Here is a 21,477-nt window from a genome sequence, read left to right on the forward strand (position 1 = left end):
CAATAGTTCAGTTTGCACAGTCACACCAGTTTCATACACTATCATTGTCATGTGTATTTTGTTGATTCGTGTCTTTTATTTTGAAAAGTTTAGTTCCTGTTCCCTTGACCGTTGTTGTTTTTCCCTCCATGTTCATGTGTCTTGTTTTCATTGGTTTATTGTTTAATTATCTTGTTAGAGTTCTGTTTTTCATTGGTTAACTTTTTTGTCTTGTTCTCCCATGTCTTGTATTTAAGCTCTCATGTTCCCCATTGTCTTTGGTCAAGTATTGAATGTATGTGGATGTGTTTTGGTCTAGTCTAGTCTAGTCTAGTCTAGTCAAGCTATGTTATCTTTATGTCAAGTTTTAAAGGGGACATATTATGCAAAATTCACTTTTACATGGTGTTTGAACATAAATGTGAGTCAGCAGTGTGTGTACACAACCACCCTACAATGTTAAAAGTCCACCCACTCCTCTTTCTTATATTTCTATTAATCAAAAACGGTGTCTCAGAATGACTGGTTTTCGTATCCGCTCTAAAGTGACGTCGCATTAGAGCAGGCAACGCCCACGACTGATGACGGACTCCACCCTATCATAGATCCTCCCCTGAGTGATCGACACACAGTCCGCCATTTTTTTCCGCGCTGGAGCAGTCACAGTGAAAAGAATAATGTCTCAATTTCGTAAGCGTCATACGTGTTCTGTTGTTGGCTGTAAAAGTGAACATAAGAGTCTTCACGTACTCCCGGCATCAGAGCCACTGAAGACGCAGTGGACAAGTTTTATTTTTGAAGAAAATGTGCCCCAAAACATACCAAAATTTGTGTATGTTTGAGCAAATCATTTTACACTGGACTGCTTTGTGAATGAGGGTCAATATAAAGCAGGATTTTCAAAAAATTTGACTCAAGCATGGATCAGAACCAACTGTTCGTGTTCCAGCTTTATATCCTGAAGATGTAAGTATCGCACTTTATATTTTGTGAATGTTTGCAAATCGCCTTTCCGAATGTGCTTGTTAGCTGATTCCACGGCTAATGCAGCTAAAGTTACCATTGTCTCTGATTGTATTCACGGAGACCAGAGCTATGTCGTTATAGCTTGTTTGCACATGACGTCACGTCACTGCATTGCTGTGGTGTGAAATGCAGATGGAGGGCAGGAAGTGATTTTCTACATAAGAAGCACTATCACAAACTTAAAATGCTTATGTTTTGCGTCGTTTACGGTTGCTCATACATATATGGCTGAACTCCGGTATTTACGGTGTCAGTCATATTGGTTCTGATTTGTTGTTGCTATAGTTTCCGAAGCACGAGCTGTAAAGGCACAGCCCTCTTCCGGAAAGGGGGCGGGGAGCAGCAGCTCATTTGCATTTAAAGAGACACACACGAAAACAGTGTGTTTTTGATTCCACCCAAAAAGAAGCATTTACAACATGGTATAATAAATGATCCGTGGGGTATTTTGAGCTGAAACTTCACAGACACATTCTGGGGACACCTGAGACTTATATTACATCTTGTAAAAAGGGGCATAATAGGTCTCCTTTAAGTCTAGTCAAGTTCATGTTTCACATTTATAGTTAGGGTTTTGGTTTCACTTTTGTAAATAAACTGCACTTGGGTTCTCTCTACTTCATCGTCATTGCCTATGCCAGCAGTGCATCATTACAAACATGCAAACTCATCAACATCACTTTGTTAATTCTTGAAGAACTACAAAAACTTTCATAACTTTGGACTGCCACCAGCTCGTAATGTGTTTGTGATGGCATGTTCATGCCACTACCGGCTTCAGTAAATGTTATGTCACCCCCTTGTGGTCTCCCAAAGCTATTACATCAGGCTACATTGAATGGAATGCAACTGGCAGTGAATTGAAAGCACACAAATTAGGCTTCTAATTTAAATAACGGCTGATGTTAATATATCGATGCCTCAAATTTATCGATAAAATAACATGCCAATCAATAATCGATATATTGATTTTTTTTATGACATCCCTAGTTTTTGGTTTTCTGCTCAAATTCAAAATGTTCCTTCAGCTGTCACAGAAACACTAACAGACATACAATTCATATTATAAATGTATTATACAAATCACTGTAATCAAGATAAAGTAATAATTTTAATTGAAAGTCAGTAACTGTAATCTGATTACAAGAATTTAAAATGAATTTTTTTTTTTTTTTACTTAAGTAATTAGATTACAGTAATTTATTACTTTGTAATCAGATACACCCAACACTGATTATTGCAACATGATCACATGGGAAGTAAACATGTTGCAATCAAACCAAAAGTGTCCTGGGTTCTTACATTTATGCATTTGGCAGATGCTTTTATCCAAAGAGACTTACAGTGCACTTATTACAGGGACAATCCCTCTGGAGTTAAGTGCCTTGCTCAAGGACACAATGGTGATGGCTGTGGGGATTGAACCAGCAACCTTCTGATTACCAGATATGTGCTTTAGCCCACTATGCCACCACCACTCATTCTTGTCCCACATTGAAACCAAAAAGTAATCGTATTTGCATTATCATTGATGAGCACGATTCTGAGTTTTATTTACCATCTTAGATTACATTTTTACTCCACTGACGGTTAGGTTTAGGGTTGGGGTTTGGGTCAGGTTAATAAATATGTATTCCTGTTGACTGTATTACATAATTTATAACTAAAAATACTAAAAACTCGCTTTTGGCGTCACCCTGTGGACATTTCACCCGGAAACTGGAGCTTATGTGCCCAGATGTTCAAAAACACTTTCCGCTTCAGCCACTGGGGACAGTGGTTAGAATTTCGGGAAGCACAGACCGAGTTTAGCTGAAGAACTTTCGACCAACTGTCGCTAGTGAGATCAGAGTGAAATACAGTGTGAAACAATTTATGCTTAAATGTTACAAGTTGTATAACAGCTGACAACCAATCAATCACTTACTAAACAATATTTGCCTCATTATATATTGTTGCACTTTGTACAGTATAGTCCAAATGTATTCTGACCACATATTTTCATGTATTTTATTATACAGTACATGTTATTATATGACTAATATTTAGCCAGATTTACATGGCAACATTTCCAAGAAGATATCACTGCGTTAAATTATCACTGATCTTATTGCATTAAGTATTGTTATTCCTGCATGATTCATTTATATCATTGTTTTCAGGTGACTCTACTGTGAACATGAAAATAAAGAGTCGTGCTCTGCCAAATGTTTGTCAAACTGGGAACGTGAACCTCGGCACCATTAAGATTTCTACTTTGTGCTGCAACACTGACCTCTGTAATATCCAAGATGCTCCAGGTATTGTCCTTTACTATCCATATAATAATCTCCTTAAAAGCTAGCATGAAATGTGCTCAACAAGAGAAAAATGTAGTTTGGGACTTAATTTCATTCATCGAGAATTAATTGGAGCATGAGAAGTAATCTCTATATGCGTTTATAGGGGAGGGGTTGAAATTGAAGAGAGCCTGGTGAAGTCAGCTGAAAAGATAAAGTTGTTTCATAGGCGGAGCACATTATTACATTTTGATGAAAGATTACAAAGACAAAAATTGTAAATGTCAATTTTGAGATCATGTCGACTTAAATATGTCAGATATTTTTAAATAATTCATGCATATACTTATAATAAATTTTTACACAAGAAAACAATATTTAATTTTTACAATTTTCATTTAATCATTGTGTAGCTGATGTGTTAACCCCTTAAACTCTGGTGCATTTTTGGGCTGCCGCCCACAATTTTTCACACTCAAATTTAAAAGCTCACCATTCACACATACTGTGGACTAATTGCAAAAAATGTATCTCATTTTTCAGAGAACCACCCAAATAATAAAAAGACTCAAATTATTCATAAATAATATTGTATGTTTATAATCTTATAATAAACAGATTTTTTTCCCCTAACTTTGTGATGTAATTCTGGTTCTGTTTCCTCAAACTCACTGTGAAAAGTCTCATTTTATTCCACTAGGTGGCAGAAAGCACAAAAAGATTATTTTCTCTATCACATTCCATCACAATATACAGATCTGAAATGTAGGTGGCGCTCTAACGAATTTTAGCCCTCACAGGTGTGTTCGTCCATAGATATTCAGTCTAATTTTCAGTTCAAGCACCACCGTTGTTGTTTCATTGAATATCTTAGCCTCTGAAGCTCAATCTAGGTGTCATTAGAAAACTGAGTTTCTCCACTTTGCTATAATATAACATTTTATCATCAATAGTTGAAAACATATTTTCTGATGTTTTGTTTTACATGCTTTTCCTTCTGGATGACATATTTTGTTCTGGACCTCTAAGATATAACATTGAATTATTCAGCCAAGCAAGCTCACAGACAAGTAAAAAAAATAAAATAATAATAATAATTTTTTTGGAGAACTTCCTAAGGTAAAAGTAGATATAAAGTTTTTAGCTATTTGGGGCTTACAGCAGCAGTTATGGGAGCATAAAAGAGACGTTTGTATTTGATGACTTACAGAAATCATATTTCACTTTGTGATTCTTTTGAAAATCTTTCGAACTGTGGTATTAGGGCAACAAAATTATCTGTAGCAGTACAGTACAGAACGAGAGCTTTCTTTTTTTTCTCCCCAATTTGGAATGCCCAATTTCCAATGCGCTCTAAGTTCTTGTGGTGGCGTAGTGACTCGCCTCAATCTGGGTGGAGGAAGATGAATCTCATTTGCCTCCACGTCTGAGATGTCAATCCGCGCATTTTATCACGTGGCTTGTTGAGCGCATTACCGCGGAGACATAGCGCATGTGGAGGTCCATGCTATTCTCCGCGGCATCCACGCACAACTCACCACGTGCCCCACCGAACCACATTATAGCGACCACGAGGAGGTTACCCCTTGTGATTCTACCCTCCCTAGCAACCGGGCCAATTTGGTTGCTTAGGAGGCCTGGCTGGAGTCACTCAGCACGCCCTGGATTTGAACTCATGACTCCAGGGGTGGTAGTCAGCATCTTTACTCACTGAGCTACCCAGGCCCCCGAGAGCTTTCATTTGATATATGAGTTATCCATTTAGGTGCTATGTGAAGGACATTTATTTTCATATAAAAATGTCTACCCCATTACCTCTAGAGGGTGCTAATTTTCAACGCGATTGTTTTGAGGCCTTTTTGTAATTTTAAGTAACATAAATGCAGAAGTGATGGTTATCTCTGAAAAGTTCAGATTCAAAGCTTTCAAATGATACCTCATGTGCCTGAATTATTTATATGGAGACTTTAACGTTTTAAGCATAAACGTTTTTCACAATATAGCGTTATAAAATTACCCTTGTTTCTTCTGTAGATCCCAGCTCTACCCCCAATGGGAAGCAGTGTTACTCTTGCAATGGACCAGACTGCTCAAACGTGTTGAGTTGTTCAGGGAATGAAGACTACTGCATTAAAGCGACAGGTAAGAATCTGGTAACTGAAGAAGAAAGTTCAAGTAATTATTTGGTCTTTCCATCATTGGTGGGCCATATATTATCCTGAACATATTATGATGCAAAAATCTGTCTTAAATACAGTATAGGGTACAAAGAGGCAAGCTCTGCCTTTGCATGTCATTTATTTACGACTCAACTTCTTTTTACTCTCGTTTTCATCAGGGAATATCTGGCGGCGTGTCAACTACGGTAAAAGGATGTGCCTCTAAATCTGTCTGTGATGCCGCAACATCGATTCCAAATGTTGAAGATGTCACATGCTGTCAGGGGAACCTGTGTAACAGTGCAAAGAGCTTCACCCAAAGCCTCATGCTTCTCTTGTTGCCACTGTTCTCCTACACCCTGTTTCACTGAGTTCACTGAGTTTCACAAAGTGTATGAAGATTGAAAAAATACATGTCTTTTTATTGACTATTAATGAAGCAACATAATTTGTTTGAAAAGAAATTATAGCAAAAGGTTGTTTAGATGAAAATTCATCATGAAAATGCCGAAGAAGCCTTTTAACCCACATATGGGGTAAAAGGCCCCCAGAGTGGTTATAGTGATATTGATAAATATCAAAATTTGTCAACTTAGGCAAACACTTTTTATGTTTTTTTGAGTAACAAATTAAAATAATGCTTACTCATTGTGATCGAGAACCTGTGAGTCGGTTTCCATCACGGGATTTTAATGTGTTCGAATGACATATTTCTTGTTTTACTTCACTTTTCAATATTTATTGGGGTTTTATTGTGCAAATGTTTTATCCGTCCTATTTATTCGCTTTTAACTCTTTATCTCATCATATGTATTTATACAGTTATATTGTATTTAAGAACGGGAAGGCAAGAGTTAATTTGATTTTAACAAAATGGTATAAATCAATTGAAAATGGCGGGAAAATTTTGTATTTAAGCGAGCCGCCACTAGGAGGGAAAAAAGATGGACGACCAGTGTTGGAGCACATGGACAAGGTTGTTAGCGCATCTGGTCTCCATTGTTTAGGGAGGGAAGTGGGTACTGCTCTAATACCATAAACAGGTAGCTTTTAGACTGTTTTTAAAATGACCTTGGTTTTATTTGCTCTTAAAAGGTCATGCTCTTTTTTTAAATAATTTTATTATCTTCCCTGAGGTCCACTTATAATGTTAGTAAAGTTTTTTTTGCACCAAACAGTCATAACTGAGTCACATATAATAATGTTCCACCCAAACTCTCGGTTTTAAGCTGTGTGGCCCTTTAAGACTTCAATGTAAATGCCCAATGTTGTGATTGGCTAACATCATACTATGGAGTAAATTTCCCACCTAATGTATTGCGCTTGTAGATCAAAAAATAATAAACACGAATCAAAAAATTAAAAACACATTTAAAAATATTTTGACAAAAAAAAAAAAAATCGAAAGCAAAATCATCTGACATTTTTTGCTCTTATTAAAATTGTTTGCACACTTGCTGTGTTTTTCTTTGCTCACGTTTCCAAGTTCTTTACTTGCCCTTCCAAATTTTGCAGGTAGAGTTTCATGCAAAACAGGGCAGGGTTTAGCATCCCCATTGGTCCACTAGTTCTAGACTGACAGCTTTAATCTAGCCAATCAAAGTGGGGAGTTGACATCACTCCAGTGTGACTCTGGCTTACTGCTGTTCTCCAATGTGAACAGATGTGAATCAGTGGAGAAAATCTCACTGCGGTTCAAGGTTTGCCTCATTTTCTCTCATTTACACTAAGAACTGTGTTACATCAAATGATCTACAGTAAGTTGAAAATAGCTCATTTTAAAAAGGAAAGTCCTGATTACAGCACTTTGATAAAAAGACTAGTTAATACCAGCCTAAACTGGTGCCCAAAAGCATCGCAAGCTTAAGTTGATCATAGAGACTATTGGCGGCAATGGTTTCTATGATCTACTTAAGCCCTTCTACTTAATTACTAAATCAACATCTTAACTTAATACCTGCACTAATATGCTACATGCATCAACATAAAGTGCACTTCAAACTCATCTCAACATATATTCAATATTCGGAAGTTGTACATCACTATAAAAGGAATAACCTGCTATTAAAATGGATACGAGATGGATGTTATAATAATGCTGCTCGAGTATTTTAATAATACGTGGAAATCCCACACTCGAGACTTGACCTGGACTCCAGTGTTAAAGACTCGAGACTTGACTCTGACTTCAGATGAAAGACTCGTGATCATCTCTGATACTGTGTACCTAAACATTTACAGCAACTTTACCTCGCCACTCGCCAAACCGAATGTTAAACACAATATCCCTCGAGAAGTTTGATTCACTGAAGTATGAAAAACAATATAAGCAGCACTCCACTCTGATCATGTCAAGTTTTTTCAGGTATATTGTCTTGTTCTCATCATAATTTCTCACACTGAAGCATAACTTTTTTCTAGTTAGAACTTTAATCTAATTTTTCTGTAAAAATATCTAAAAATCCTTAAAACAAGATAAATACACTTGAGTAGCAAAACCGCGTAAGATATTTTTTTTGAGAGAATGTTTTTTTAATATAAGTGAATTTTCGTACTTTATTTACTTGTTTATAGTAAAACAAGTGAAAAAATCGGCCAGTGCTGAAGAAGTAATCCAAAGTATTTAGATCACGTTACTGACCTTGAGTAATCTAACGGAATACAAATTACATTTTACAGCATGTATTCTGTAATCTGTAGCAGAATACTTTTTAAAAGTAATCTTCCCAACCCTGGCCGTGTTGTTCATAACAGTTGTCAGTTGAGGGCGCTATTTTGCTATTTTTGTTTTTAACAACTGTTTCTGCACAATGTTGGTCTCAATAAAGCTTATTTGGCATCTTTGGAGTTCGGGGTTTTGGAAAGAGGTGGCATGACTAATCCATCGGCTCTACTTTCGCCTGGCACCGCAGTGCGCCAGACCGCAGACTGTCCGCAACTCCTTAAATTCTACAGGCGTTTATACTATGAAACAATAAGGGGCAGCCCAGAGAAAATATCATCTGAATCAGCAGAATGTAGAAGTGAGAAGACGTAGTTTGCCAGTCAGACACAACTACTTCAAACCTTTAAAAGAATCTTTGTAATAAAAGCATCAAACTTCAATCTGGTTTTGTTTTTATTCGATATTAAGGCACCGGACAAATACTTGTATCATCCCTTAAAAATGCTAATAGAATATTTATTGATCTTACTCCTATAAATGTATACATGCATATAGATATGCTACAATATTAAACATTTTTCTCACAAACCATTCAAAACAACTTAAATCTAAAGACCAATGCTACAGTCTCTGCGACATTCAGTATGTAGAATGCACCTCTACTATATTTTATGCTTATAAAAGGTACATTGAAATGCTTACATTCATGCTTACATTCACATAAACTCTTTTTTTTTTTTTTTTTTTTTTATCCCCTTTTCTCCCAATTTGGAATGCCCAATTCCCACTACTTACTAGGTGTTACGTCCAGAGACGTATTCTTTATGGTTGGTCCATCATAAGAACTGTGCTTTCTTTCTTTATTTATTTTTTGTGTGTGTTTCTGCTGTTATTGTTAAAATCAAGTTTATTAGTTACCTTATTGGTTGCTTATTTTGATGTTTTGATGTTATTTTGATGTTTATCTGGAAGCTGTAGGGAGGTGGGTGCCATTTTTGTTGAACTTTGTTTTCTCCTGTTTTAGGGCCAGGAAGGGAGCTAGGGTATAGTTGTGTTATTTTTTTCTTTGGTAGTTTAATAAAAGGTTTGCTTCTTTAGTTTGCTTTTTGCGTTTGCTATTTTGGCTTTGCCCTCTCCTGAAGCCACTGCTTCCCTTTTTAGTCTTTTTTTTCCCATTTACAATTTTTGCCAGCAGATTCTAACGTGGGTGGGGAAGTTGTGTCGGAAGTATCAATTTCTGTTTCTAATAAAGTATGCGATTCGATTCCTGATCCTTTGACTGCGCTTCGTCTAAAAGTATTAGATCACGAACTTAAGAAACAGGAGCATGAAACACAGCTGTTAAAACTGAGGGCTCTGGAAATTGAGGTGGATCGAGATATTAAGCTCCAAAAGTTGGACCTCGAAGTCCAGACATTAATAGTAGACCGGTTCCATTGCCTAGGTCTTGTCCTCCCTCTTCCAGTGTTCTTGCACCGGTAGAGACAGTTTTTGATGTAGGGAAGTACATAAAATTGATCCCTCCCTTTCGTGAAGGTGAAGTGGACGCGTACTTCATTGCGTTTGAGCGTATTGCCACAAGATTAAACTGGCCAAGGGATTTGTGGGCTCTTGGTGCAGAGCAATATTGCTGGCAAAGCTCAAGAGGCGTGTGCGGCATTGTCAGTTGAGAGCTTGTTAGATTATGACACTGTTAAGTCTGCAGTGCTCCGTGCATACAAAATGGTCCCTTAAGTGTATAGGCAAAAGTTTAGGTTATGTTTGAAGTTGCCTTGCCAAACTTACACTGAGTTCATGAGAGTAAAGCGGGTACTGTTTGAGAAGTGGTGCCTTGCAAGCAGGGTCACGACTTTTGAAGAACTTCAGGAAATTTTGTTGCTGGAGGATTTTAAAAGTTGTACTCCCGAAGGTGTCGTAGTTCATTTAAACGAACAAAAAGTAAACTTGCTGAGGCTGCAGTTTTGGCAGATGAGTATGTGCTTGCATACAGAAGTGTCTTCCCTTCTGTGCGTTCTGTTAAATTTTCCTCATCGGAAGAGAAAACAGCTAGGAATTTGTCAATGGCTAACCCTGTTAAATCTATTTTGCAAGGATCAAAGTAAAACGAGGATAAGCGGGTATGATTTTACTGTCTCGATCCAGGGCATTTCATTTCAAATTGTAAAGCTTGGAAACAGAAAAACTCTGCTGTTGAGTCTAAGAGTGTAGCGTTCGTTAATGCCGCTCCTGAGAATAATGCCATAAGTTTACAATCTGGTCCGAGTACTTTCAGTCTGTTTGTAATGAGAAGCTCGGTAGCTCTCTCCGAGGACTCTGACTTTAAGTCAATCCTAATGCTTAGAGATACTGGAGCAGCGCAGTCTCTAATTTTGGACAGCGTGCTTCTGTTCTCTGCCAACTCGTACAATGGTTCTAACATACTAGTCCTCGGGATTGAATTGGGCTGCGTCTCAATTCCGCTGCATAGAATTAATCTAAAGTCTGATCTTGTTTCGGGTCTCGTGAAAATTGGCGTGTGTTCGCAACTGCCTGTTGAAGAGGTAAGCATGATTTTAGGTTACTCACCTCAATCCGGGTGGTGGAGGACAAGCCTCAGTTGCCTCCGCTTCTGAGACAGCCAATCCTCGCATCTTATCACGTGGCACCGCGGAGACTCGCAGCATGTGGAGGCTCATGCTACTCTGCGATCCACACACAACTTACACGTGCCCCACTGAGAACAAGAACCACTAATCGCGACCACGAGGAGGTTACCCCATGTGACTCTACCCTCCCTAGCAACCGGGCCAATTTGGTTGCTTGGGAGACCTGGCTGGAGTCACTCAGCACACGCTGGATTCGAACTTGTGACTCCAAGGGTGGTAGTCAGCGTCAGTACTCGCTGAGCTACCCAGGCCCCCACATTCACAAACTATTATAGAAATGCTAACATGTGGTGTAGTGACTGAGAAGTTTGCCTAATTCATAAAACATGAGCAAATCAAATGTATGTGTAAACGCATGCTTATGTAAATTGTTCCATTTAAATAAATGCCACAATTTACACAATTGTTTAAAGATTTGCACACATTTTTGTTCTGCTGGTGTTTCATGAATAAGGCAAATTTACTTAATTTTCATTAACCTGTGTTATTTTTTTATGCCCTCAATGTTTTTTGGCAATGTAAAAGTCTTTAGAACCTTTGTAATAAAAAGCAACAAATTTCTATTTCTATTTATGGAATATTCGTTATCCATAAGATGAAATCGTCAGAAAATAAACCTAATTTGAATGTATTTCTGATAGAACAGCAATGTTATTATAAGATGGTAAAGCTTTGTAAAAATAATAAAGCAAAAAGTTAAAGTTAAAATGTTTGATTTAACTTAATTACCTTTTAATATTTTACTAATTTACTTAATTACATTTAATCTTTTTTATTAATATTATTAACCTAGAATATATTAAAAGAAAAAAAAAAAACAGGTATTTCTGACATGTATCCATGTATGACTACAGAGTGCACTTTTTTTTACCTGTAACCTTGCACCCCCCCCCCCCCCCCCCCCCCACCTTTGGTAAAAAATGGGGTAAATGACATACCCAAAATAAAAGGTTTATTACTTGTGAGTCCCTCTGACTACACACATAATCAAGTATCTTTAGAAAGCTAACACTTGAGACTTTACTATGAAATCATCAAAATTACTCAATCTGTTACTAACACAGAGATAAAGAAGTGCAAAATCATATTTCAGAATCAGAATGAGCTTTATTGCCAAGTATGCTTACACATACAAGGAATTTGTCTTGGTGACAGGAGCTTCCAGTGTACAACAATACAAAAACAGCAGCAAGACATAGATAAAAAATAAAAAATAATTATACACATATGTACAGACACACACATACATACATACACATGGGTAATGCAAATCTAAAACAATCTGTTATGTACAATGTAAATACAAATCTGTTATGTACAGTTCAAATGGTTTTTTTTTTTTTTAGAGGAATGAAATGAAATGGCAGAAGAGGCTGGATGTGTTGGATAAATATAAGAAAGACTAAACTGTGTATTGCACATAGTTATTGCTCAATGGGGCAATTTAACTGTTCATGAGATGGATAGCCTGAGGGAAAAAACTGTTCCTGTTCCTGACGGTTCTGGTGCTCAGAGCTCTGAAGCGTCGGCCAGAAGGCAACAGTTCAAAAAGGTAATGGGCAGGGTGAGTGGGGTCCAGAGTGATTTTTACAGCCTTTTATCTCACTCTGGAAGTGTATAGTACTTGAAGGGGGGCAGGGGGCACCCAATAATCCTCTCAGCAGTCCGAACTGTCCTTTGTAGTCTTCTGATGTCTGATTTCATAGCTGAACCAAACCAGACAGTTATTGAAGTGCAGAGGACAGACTCAATGACTGCTGAGTAGAACTGTATCAGCAGCGCCTGTGGCAGGTTGAATTTCCTCAGCTGGTGAAGGAAGTACAACCTCTACTGGGCCTTTTTCACAATGGAGTCAATGTGGGTCTCCCACTTCAGGTCCTGTGAGATGGTAGTGCCCAGGAACCTGAATGACTCCACTGCTGCCACAGTGCTGTTTAGAATGGTGAGGGGGGTCAGTGTTGGGGTGTTCCTCCTACAGTCCACAATCATCTCCACTGTTTTGAGCGTGTTCAGCTCAAGGTTGTTTTGACTGCACCAGACAGCCAGCTGTTTAACCTCCCTTGTGTATACAGACTCATCGTCATCTCGGATGAGGCCGATGACAGAGGTGTCATCTGCAAACTTCAGGAGCTTGACAGAGGGGTCCTTGGCGATGCAGTCATTGGTGTAGAGGGAGAAGAGTAGTGGGGAGAGCGCACATCCCTAGGGGGCACCAGTGCTGATTGTACAGGTGCTGGAAGTGAGTTTCCCCTGTCTCACAAGCTGCTGCCTGTCCGTCAGAAAGCTGGTAATTTCACACTTATTATGAAATAAATACACAATGCTGTGTTATAGACACAACAAAACACAGCAGGCTAAAGCCCTATGTCTTACCAAGCTATGTTTCAAATTTGAAAGTGATACAAGCAAAAATGAGCTTTTTGTAAATGCTTATCCCTGTGCATTTGTCAAGGCAACCTAGTGCGCACATTTGAATGTTCCAATGAGAAGTGTTCTCACTTATGAAATGACGCAATATTTTATGCAAACTATTACCACCCACATATTGCCGTATTCGTAATTTCAGTGTTTACATTTCCTTATAAATTACAACCCTCTAAAGTGCTACTGGTAGATTTTTTTATCCTAACAAATTTGCCTATGCATGAACAGACGTCATCAGAAACGGCTGTTCTCACGCGCTATTTTCTAAAAATATGAAGCCAGTTTTATTCAGAAAACTTCAGGAGTACGATACTTCTGTTCCAGACACGCTACTAAACACATTTATACAGTTTGTTTTATCGAAGGGCACATTAGACGCGCATAGTTTCTCGAATAAAAAGAATGACATCATCGTGTTTACCGGATTTCATGATGTAAACAATGGAAGTTCTATGGATTTTTATACAATTTCGCATGTTTTTGGGCAAATATTTACTATGGATGTCGTGTAATGGACTATTGCAGTCAAAACAGATGGATGTCATCATTGCTGGATCAAAATCTACACTGCTATAACAAAAAAAGGTACAGACTTCCTGTTTGTTTGTTGGGTGGTCTATTGTGCACTCTTTACACAAAATAAAAAATCATCGGCTGAAAGTAATTTAGACTGATTAATGCTTTCATTGGAAGGAATCTGCAGCCTTAGATCTTTTAAATGGTGTATTGGTTGAACAGATTACTTAATAAAGCGATACTAAACACATGTGCTAAATGTAAACAATTGAAAACTAAGGCCGTCTGCGGCCTTCGGGAATAAACTTTTAAATCCCAGTCTGATATTTTTAATTCACTTTCGGGGGTAAGGACGTATTGTCACCCTAAACTAGCTGATATTACATCTTTTCCTACTTACACAACTTTTGGACAGTTTTGCCCCTTGTTGTGCTGCACTGATAGACTGAACACCGGGGCAGGTGGATGCTCTGATATCGCGGTCCGCGTATATCTTCTCCCTCGTAACGAGTATTATCCATAACAAGCAAATCAAACATTAAACATGATTGTCACTAGAGGATGAAATGCAACTGTCGTATCCGCAGGTCGGAGACGGTGAAACGGGGTTGTTTTCGCCTGTCAGTCATTGATGCTCTATGAGAGTTTGGGCATATCAAGATGGCCGCTCATACCAAGATGGCTTCACCTCCTGCTGGCAGTTTACCGTTGCGTCAGCGATCCAGTTCTATATCAGTGGATGCACACTGCTGCGCGAATAGACCTTTTCACAGACTGTGATGACACGTTTCTGCCTTATTTAGCAGCGTAAATATTGCAATTTTCTTTTCTATTATAATTGTTTTTTTTTTGTTTTTGTTTTTTTGAGTGTCAATTTATAACATTATGCTTATTGTTATATTACCCTGGAATTAGTTTTAAAATAAATAAATAAATTACTACAGCTGTGAGGGGGTTTCTATTATAGCTGCTGAGAGAGTGACAGTAAATTTGGCATCTTCACTTTATCTGACTGTATTAATCCACCACTCTCTATTCTTTTCCTCTTCTGGAAAGTCATTCAAACGTAATAGTGGACTTTTTCTTTTGGTCTTGGAGAAAAAGGGTACGTGAAAATAATATTTGCTGTGATCTCCCATTCACCGCTGTCGAACTGTACCTTGCAAACGTTTACTTCCGCGTTCCAAAACCCGGAGTGTGAAAAAGGTCTTGTGAAGACAAAGTGCACTTCCGCCAAAGCCGCGATGACGTCATTTTTTGTCGCGCGTAACCTCGCGAACTCGAGTATAAACAGCAACTGTAGAACAATCTTTTTGTAAAAACTGGGAGTTATTCAAATACGAATCTGCAAAATTCCTGAGATCTTATGGTAGTATGTGTGTACGGGCTAGGAGGGTAGAGGAAGATAATATTATAGCGCATATTTCCTCCATTATAGAGAAGGGCATAGATAATTTTACAGAAGAAGATCAGCTAAATTTAACAGAATCACTGAACAAATTAGACGAGATTTACAGAAGGAAAGCTGAGGGTGCATTCGTTCGCTCTAGGAAGAAATGGCTTGAGGAGGGCGAGCAAAATTCCTCTTATTTCTTCCGATTGGAAAAACAGCGTGCAAATCACAATACTATACATCAACTTGATATTAATGGTCCGATTACCTCTGACTCTAAGTTAATTTCTAAATTTTGCTCTATGTTAAAAGATTCTAAGAATATTTGAACAGAAGATAAGTTTTTTGTGACAAATCCATAACTATTAAAGAAATACTGGATTATATTAACCATTTAAAAAAGAATAAATCCCCTGGAACAGATGGGTTAATAGCAGAGTTTTATAAATCTTTCGCCCAGCAGATGACGCCTTTCTTATTGCGTGTATTCAATGAGAGTATGTCCAATGGTCAGCTGCCATCTAGTATGAATCAAGGTCTTATTACACTTGTTTCAAAGTCAAAGAAAGATCTGTTATTTATTGATAATTGGCGTCCAATATGTCTATTAAATAATGATTATAAGATATTTGCTGCGATTTTTGCCGAGAGAATTAAAACTGTACTAGACTCAATTATTGACCAAACACAATCAAGATTCATGAAGAATAGACATATTGCCAATAATATTAGACTAGTTTTGGATATTCTTGATTATTCCCATCTGATTTCTTTTTTCTTTTTTTTTTTTTTTTTGTAATGTAATTAGATAGTAATTAGATAACTATTGTCTATTACGGATTGTACCGTTTCCTCAATTTGTAATATTCCGGTTAAGGAAAAAGTAGTTTATTTAGGAATTGTTATAACCAAAAATGAGTCTACACGCTGTAATAATAATTTTATTCCAATTATAGAAAAAACCCGTAAAAAACTTAACCAGTGGCTTCAAAGAAGTGTTTCTTTAAAAGGAAGGGTATTACTTACTATCTAGATTGACGTATGCAGCTTTGGCTTTACATTTGGAAAATAAAATTAGTAAAATGATAGATCATTTGTTGTTTGACTTTGTCTGGAGGAATCGTACCCATTACATTAAGAAAACAGTTGTGATAAACACGTATGAAAACGGAGGACTACATTTTCTAGATTTCAATACTCTAAATTACACTTTTAAAGTCAATTGGATGAAACACTTCTTAAAATGTCCCTCATCGATTTGGAATTATATCCCTAATTATGTTTTTTCACAGCTGGGTGGTTTAAATTTTCTTTCTCTATGTAATTATAATATTGAAAAATTACCTGTTCAACTCTCATTCCACAAGCAAATGCTTCTTGCTTAGTCTCTTATTTATAAGCACAATTTCTCTCCACATTCTTTATTATATGGAACAATCGTAATATACTCTATAAAAACAAGTCTCTATTTTTTCAGAGCTGGTGTAATAACTAAATCATTTTAGTACGTGATCTTTTTGATGAAAGTGGTCTTCTTCTGTCATATTATGAGTTTTTACAGAAGTTTAACTTTCCTGTTTCACCCAAAGAATTTGCAGTTGTCTTTGATGCTGTTCCTTCAGGAGTCATTACACTGTTTAAAGGTCTTGACAGAACTCTATGTACCGTACCACCTCTTTGTGATCCACTCCGAACAACAGTGGGTAAAGCTTGTCTCGTTTCACGTTCAAGTAACAAACTGATTCGTGCTCTTTTTCAGAAAGAAGTTGTTTCCAAACCATATCTTATTATTGCCTATTGGAGTAATTTTACAAATATTGCAAATTGGAAAAAAGTTTGGCTTTTGCCACATAAATACCTTATTGTGAACAAAGTCAGAGAAGTATCTTTCAAATGAATTCACAGATTCTACCCGGTGAATAGTTACCTAAACAAATTCAAACCCGATATTGACACAATATGCAACTTTTGTAATATACAAGATGAAACGATTGTACATTTATTTTGGTACTGTAATTATACTAAAGTATTTTGGAATAGTTTTTGCAAGTTTGTAATTGATTTTGTGTACTCTCAATTTTCTTTGTTTTGGAAAGATGTTTTGTTTGGTTTTGTGGATACAGATAAAAATACTGAGAAAGAGTTTTATCTTATAAATCTTTTACTTCTCCTAGCCAAATACCATATCCACAAATGTAAATTCTCCAATAATAAGCCGCATTTTAAGGTGTTTATTAGAGAGTTGCAACAATATTTTGAAACGCTCTCAGTATCGGAAAATACTAAGGCGAGGAAAACGCTAACTTGTGCCTTTTTCAGGATTCCCCTGTAAAATGATTACTTTATATTTATGTATTTGTTTAGTTATTTATTTATCCATTTGCTTACTTGGTTTTCTGTTATCTGTTTTTATTATTATTTATTTATTTTTTATTTAGATATCACTTTATTTGGATTATAATTGAATTTTCTTTTTCCTGGCTATCATCTATGTTTTTATATTTCTTGATGTTATGTTGTATTGTTCTTACATTTGTTCTATCATTGATTAATAATAAAAAAAAACCTCGAGTATAAACCTCTTTCAATAAGAAAGCATTAAATAGTATGAGCATTTGCGAGCTTTACAATATATTTATTTATATTTTCTTATGAAACTTTTATGTATAGTTTTCTTTCATCCCTGGCTTTTTCTTTTCAGTTGTTCACTTCTTATTTGTTATTGTTTCACTTTTTATATACTTCTGTATATTTATATTGTAAAATGCATATCTTATTGTATAATACTTATTGTTATATTTACACAATTGGAAATGTTACTATTTACAAACAAAAAAAAAAAAATATATATATATATATAAATCAGGCTTCAGTTTCGTGGAAGCAGAACAGCTAAAATCGCTTACAGCACATTTAATGACCTTGAACAAAACTGAAAAAAATAAATAGTTAAACAGTTTTGTAATCCTTGTGTTGCAACTCCTGCTACTACTTTTTAATGAACAGTTTCGTCATTAAACCCTCCCCCTTTTTAATCAGTTATAAAAGGGCCCTGAAACATTGTGATTTCATTCCACTGCTGACCAAAGATGGATCTGCAAATCCCGATTGTGCTTCTTTCAATTTTACTCACTGGAGGTAAAAATATAAAGTATTAATGTATTATGTATTGCACATAAAGATGTCAATGAATGTCATTCTCTCTCTCTTTCTCATCAAAGGACTCTCTCTCAAATGTTATAAGTGTGATCCTGATCCAGAGACGGGTTTATGTGACAAAACAACAGAAACATGTCCCAGTGGAACTACCCAGTGTGTGAGTGCAACAGGGGAAATATCCACTGGTAAGTCCATTCATAATTTACTGAAAGTGATAGAGAGGAAATTCACATAACTGTCAATCAGCATCTGTTTAATTTTTTACATTATTCTTACTCAAGCTTAGCATGTTTTCTGGAATAACTCATTTGTATTTTATGATAAATGGCTTGTGTCCTTGTTATAGGTAACTCCAAGGTGACTCAAACACATAAAGGATGTGCAGACAAATGTGTTCCTGGAACCGTTCAAAACACAAATGGAGCAACAGTTTCTACCAAGTGCTGTGCCACTGATCTTTGCAATGGCTCAGGTATTGTCTTTATTTGACCATGTGCTAATTTGCATTGTTTAGCAAACACATTTCTTATGCAACTTATAAATGAGGACATAATATGAACAAAAGTGTAAGTGTAGAACTACAAATAAAAGGGGTAGATTTTTTTTTTTTAAAGTAATAGAAAGTGCCTTCATGTAAATATGGTTATGAATTAGTGGAGTGCTCACAGTGTATTGTAATGAACTTCGCTGATCAAGGTTTGAAGCTTGTTTAGAGACAGTGACTGTACTGATGGCTTTACAAAGAGGTACAGAGGTGTTTAAATACTTCCGGAATAGGGCAGAATTAGTGTAAAATCCACACCAAATTTTAATCATGTGAATCTTAAACAATAAATATCTTATGTACATCATATACTTTTTGTTTTGATTAGATGGAATCTATAAGGGAAGTTTCCTGCTTCTCTTGTTGCCTCTGTTCTTCTACATCCTCTTTTATTGAGTTCAACAGCACTTCACATTCTACAGCTGCAGCGAAGAGGATTTGACATGTTACAGGTTAACACCGCCACATCATAATGTCACATTTATTTAATGAATTACTATGCCGTACTGAATAGCTTGTATCTTTGCTATTTCTGTATGTTAGGAACTTAATTATGTGTTATGTATTTTGATCATGGAAAATGAATGCATCATTATTATGACCAGTGAAAAAGTATGGTAAAAGAAAAACAATCTTCACAGATACTGATCTATTTTTACATTTACTAAGATTTACAAAATCTGTATTTCCTGAAAAAGATTCAGTTTTACTGTATACACTTTACTGTGGGGTTTCATAAAGACAGCACTAAACTGCTGAAATTAAAGATTTACATGCACACATATAATTGTAAACGTCATTTTCTGTAACTACTATTACAGTGACTTCTGGAAATCTGTATCTTACAATGACACTGTGTGAGAGAATATTTCTGTGTGAAATGTGTCTTTCATTTGGAAAACTTATCCACAAATCATGAAAATGTGCTTTAACCATTCAAAGATCTGAAATCCTTAGAAACAACAGGACCACAAGTGTTTACATTTACATTTAAGACAATAACGAGACATTTATTTAAGAGACACTTACAAGAACTAGTCCGGTTTTTTATGTGAAATCATTTGTGCTTCTTAGCAACACACACACACACACACACAGCACACTAATGTCAAGGTTGTCTACTTATTTCTGCTGTGCCGATGTTTCATTTCTGTGATGTCTGAGCACTCCGTTTTACATTTTTTGTAATTTGTAAAAATAAGAGAAAATAATGCATTATACAGTTTGAAACCGTTTAAATAAACAAATATGGAAAACATTATGCGTGCTAGTATTTGCCGTTTAGATGTGGTGCTATATCTCCTGATATAGAATAATCAAAATCTAAAATATACAAAAACAAAATAGTAATTATGGTACTACAGGGCTAAATGCACACCTTAAGGAAAAATTTGCTTTTTTTTTTCTTGGCAAAAAGTGTATCAAGTTTGAAAAAACAAAAACAAAAACAAAAAAACAAATGCATTTCTTTTTATTGAATATTGATGGAACAAAAAAGAAATAATAACGGAATGATGTTTTGATTAAAAATCTATTTTTAAGAAAAGGTTAAAGTAATATCGTGTAGATATAAGTCAAATAGTTATAGGTTAAAAATGTTCAACTTATGCAAATACTTCTGAGACAGCAAGATGCTTTTTGAGTAATGCTTATTTAAAATAACCATTTCAGAAATGGGTGCCATTTCCTCTTAATTTCAATCACATGTGGCAGTTCATAACATCTCAACTATTCTATAAAAAAAATTACTCTATATTATGATTGGATCAGCCAAACTGCACCAGGCTTCCATTGTACCCTTTCTGCATTCCCATTTACTCCAACAACAAAAGAGAAAACCATACAATGTTTCCACGATTTTCCAAAAGAGGAAAATAATGGATACCAGCAGTCAGAAGAGAGAAAGATGCCAAATATATAATATATATATATATATATATATACAAATAAAAAAAAACATAGCAGCAGTGTTGATAATTTTTTTATTTTTTTTTCCTTAAAAAATAAGGCAAGGTTAATACAACACAGAATAACATTACAACTTTAGACTAAATTAATAAAAAATGTTTGCAAGACTTGCACTGCTCAATTAGGCAGAAATGCATCACCGTCTGTGAAAATACATATTTTGACAAGCAAGAGGAATTATGCCCAAAATCTTACTGAATGAAATTTGTTTGCTTGTTTAAAAAAAGTTGCTGCATGATATGCTCTATACATCACCTTTTAATAGAGTTTTAATAGAACCACTTCTGGAAAAGAGCCTAGTTACTTCCTGAAAAATGGGAGTCTATTTCCAGTCATGACAGTGCAGCTCCTATCTACTTGAATGTGGAAAGACCGAAATCTCAAAAACGGTTGGTCAATATTAGGATCAAATGTCAGAGACGCTGGTTCAAATCCCGCTCGGAGCAGGTTGAGTCAGAGCAGGTCAAGCAGATGTATGTAAAAAAAACTCCAGAGTCTTCTAACACAAGTACACAGGAGTTTTGTGTACTAGCAACATCTTAACCCTTGTCTTTGTCTACCACTTTAATGTTCAGAATAGTTCCTGTTTCTTAATATTAATAATAATCTTGTTCATTTGATTCCATCAACGTTCTCTTTTTTGTTACCTAATTTTATTCTTTATCATATAATTACATATATAATATGTAATTCAAATATGTCAAAAGAGGATGAAATTGT

The 21,477-nt window shown here is 36.0% G+C and overlaps 2 protein-coding genes across 2 annotated transcripts in view; both read left to right on the forward strand.

Annotated features, from left to right (window-relative positions):
• The window catches only part of LOC127428673 (urinary protein 1-like), a 226,678-nt gene extending 206,632 nt beyond the window's left edge, over positions 1 to 20,046 (forward strand). The window contains exon 5 of the transcript XR_007895128.1: positions 19,903 to 20,046. The gene's annotated coding sequence lies outside the window, so the exon portion shown is untranslated. The remainder of the gene's footprint in view (positions 1 to 19,902) is intronic.
• Positions 18,172 to 19,903, forward strand: LOC127428675 (urinary protein 1-like). Its single transcript, XM_051677185.1, has 4 exons — positions 18,172 to 18,224; positions 18,308 to 18,430; positions 18,592 to 18,717; positions 19,118 to 19,903. Exons 1-4 carry the CDS (start codon positions 18,176 to 18,178, stop codon positions 19,183 to 19,185), a joined length of 366 nt encoding a protein of 121 aa, XP_051533145.1. The 5' UTR covers positions 18,172 to 18,175; the 3' UTR covers positions 19,186 to 19,903.
• Positions 20,047 to 21,477: the final 1,431 nt, after the last annotated feature.

This window comes from Myxocyprinus asiaticus, chromosome 38 (genome assembly GCF_019703515.2).
Source record: "Myxocyprinus asiaticus isolate MX2 ecotype Aquarium Trade chromosome 38, UBuf_Myxa_2, whole genome shotgun sequence".
Lineage (NCBI taxonomy): Eukaryota > Metazoa > Chordata > Actinopteri > Cypriniformes > Catostomidae > Myxocyprinus > Myxocyprinus asiaticus.

What these genes read in the sequence shown, in the direction of transcription:
- LOC127428675 (XM_051677185.1), top strand. Translation starts at nt 18,176, where the DNA reads ATGGATCTGCAAATCCCGATTGTGCTTCTTTCAATTTTACTCACTGGA. An exon ending in TTCAATTTTACTCACTGGAG is followed by an intron (nt 18,225 to 18,307) that starts GTAAAAATATAA and finishes TTCTCATCAAAG; the next exon opens with GACTCTCTCTCAAATGTTAT. An exon ending in TGATCTTTGCAATGGCTCAG is followed by an intron (nt 18,718 to 19,117) that starts GTATTGTCTTTA and finishes TGTTTTGATTAG; the next exon opens with ATGGAATCTATAAGGGAAGT.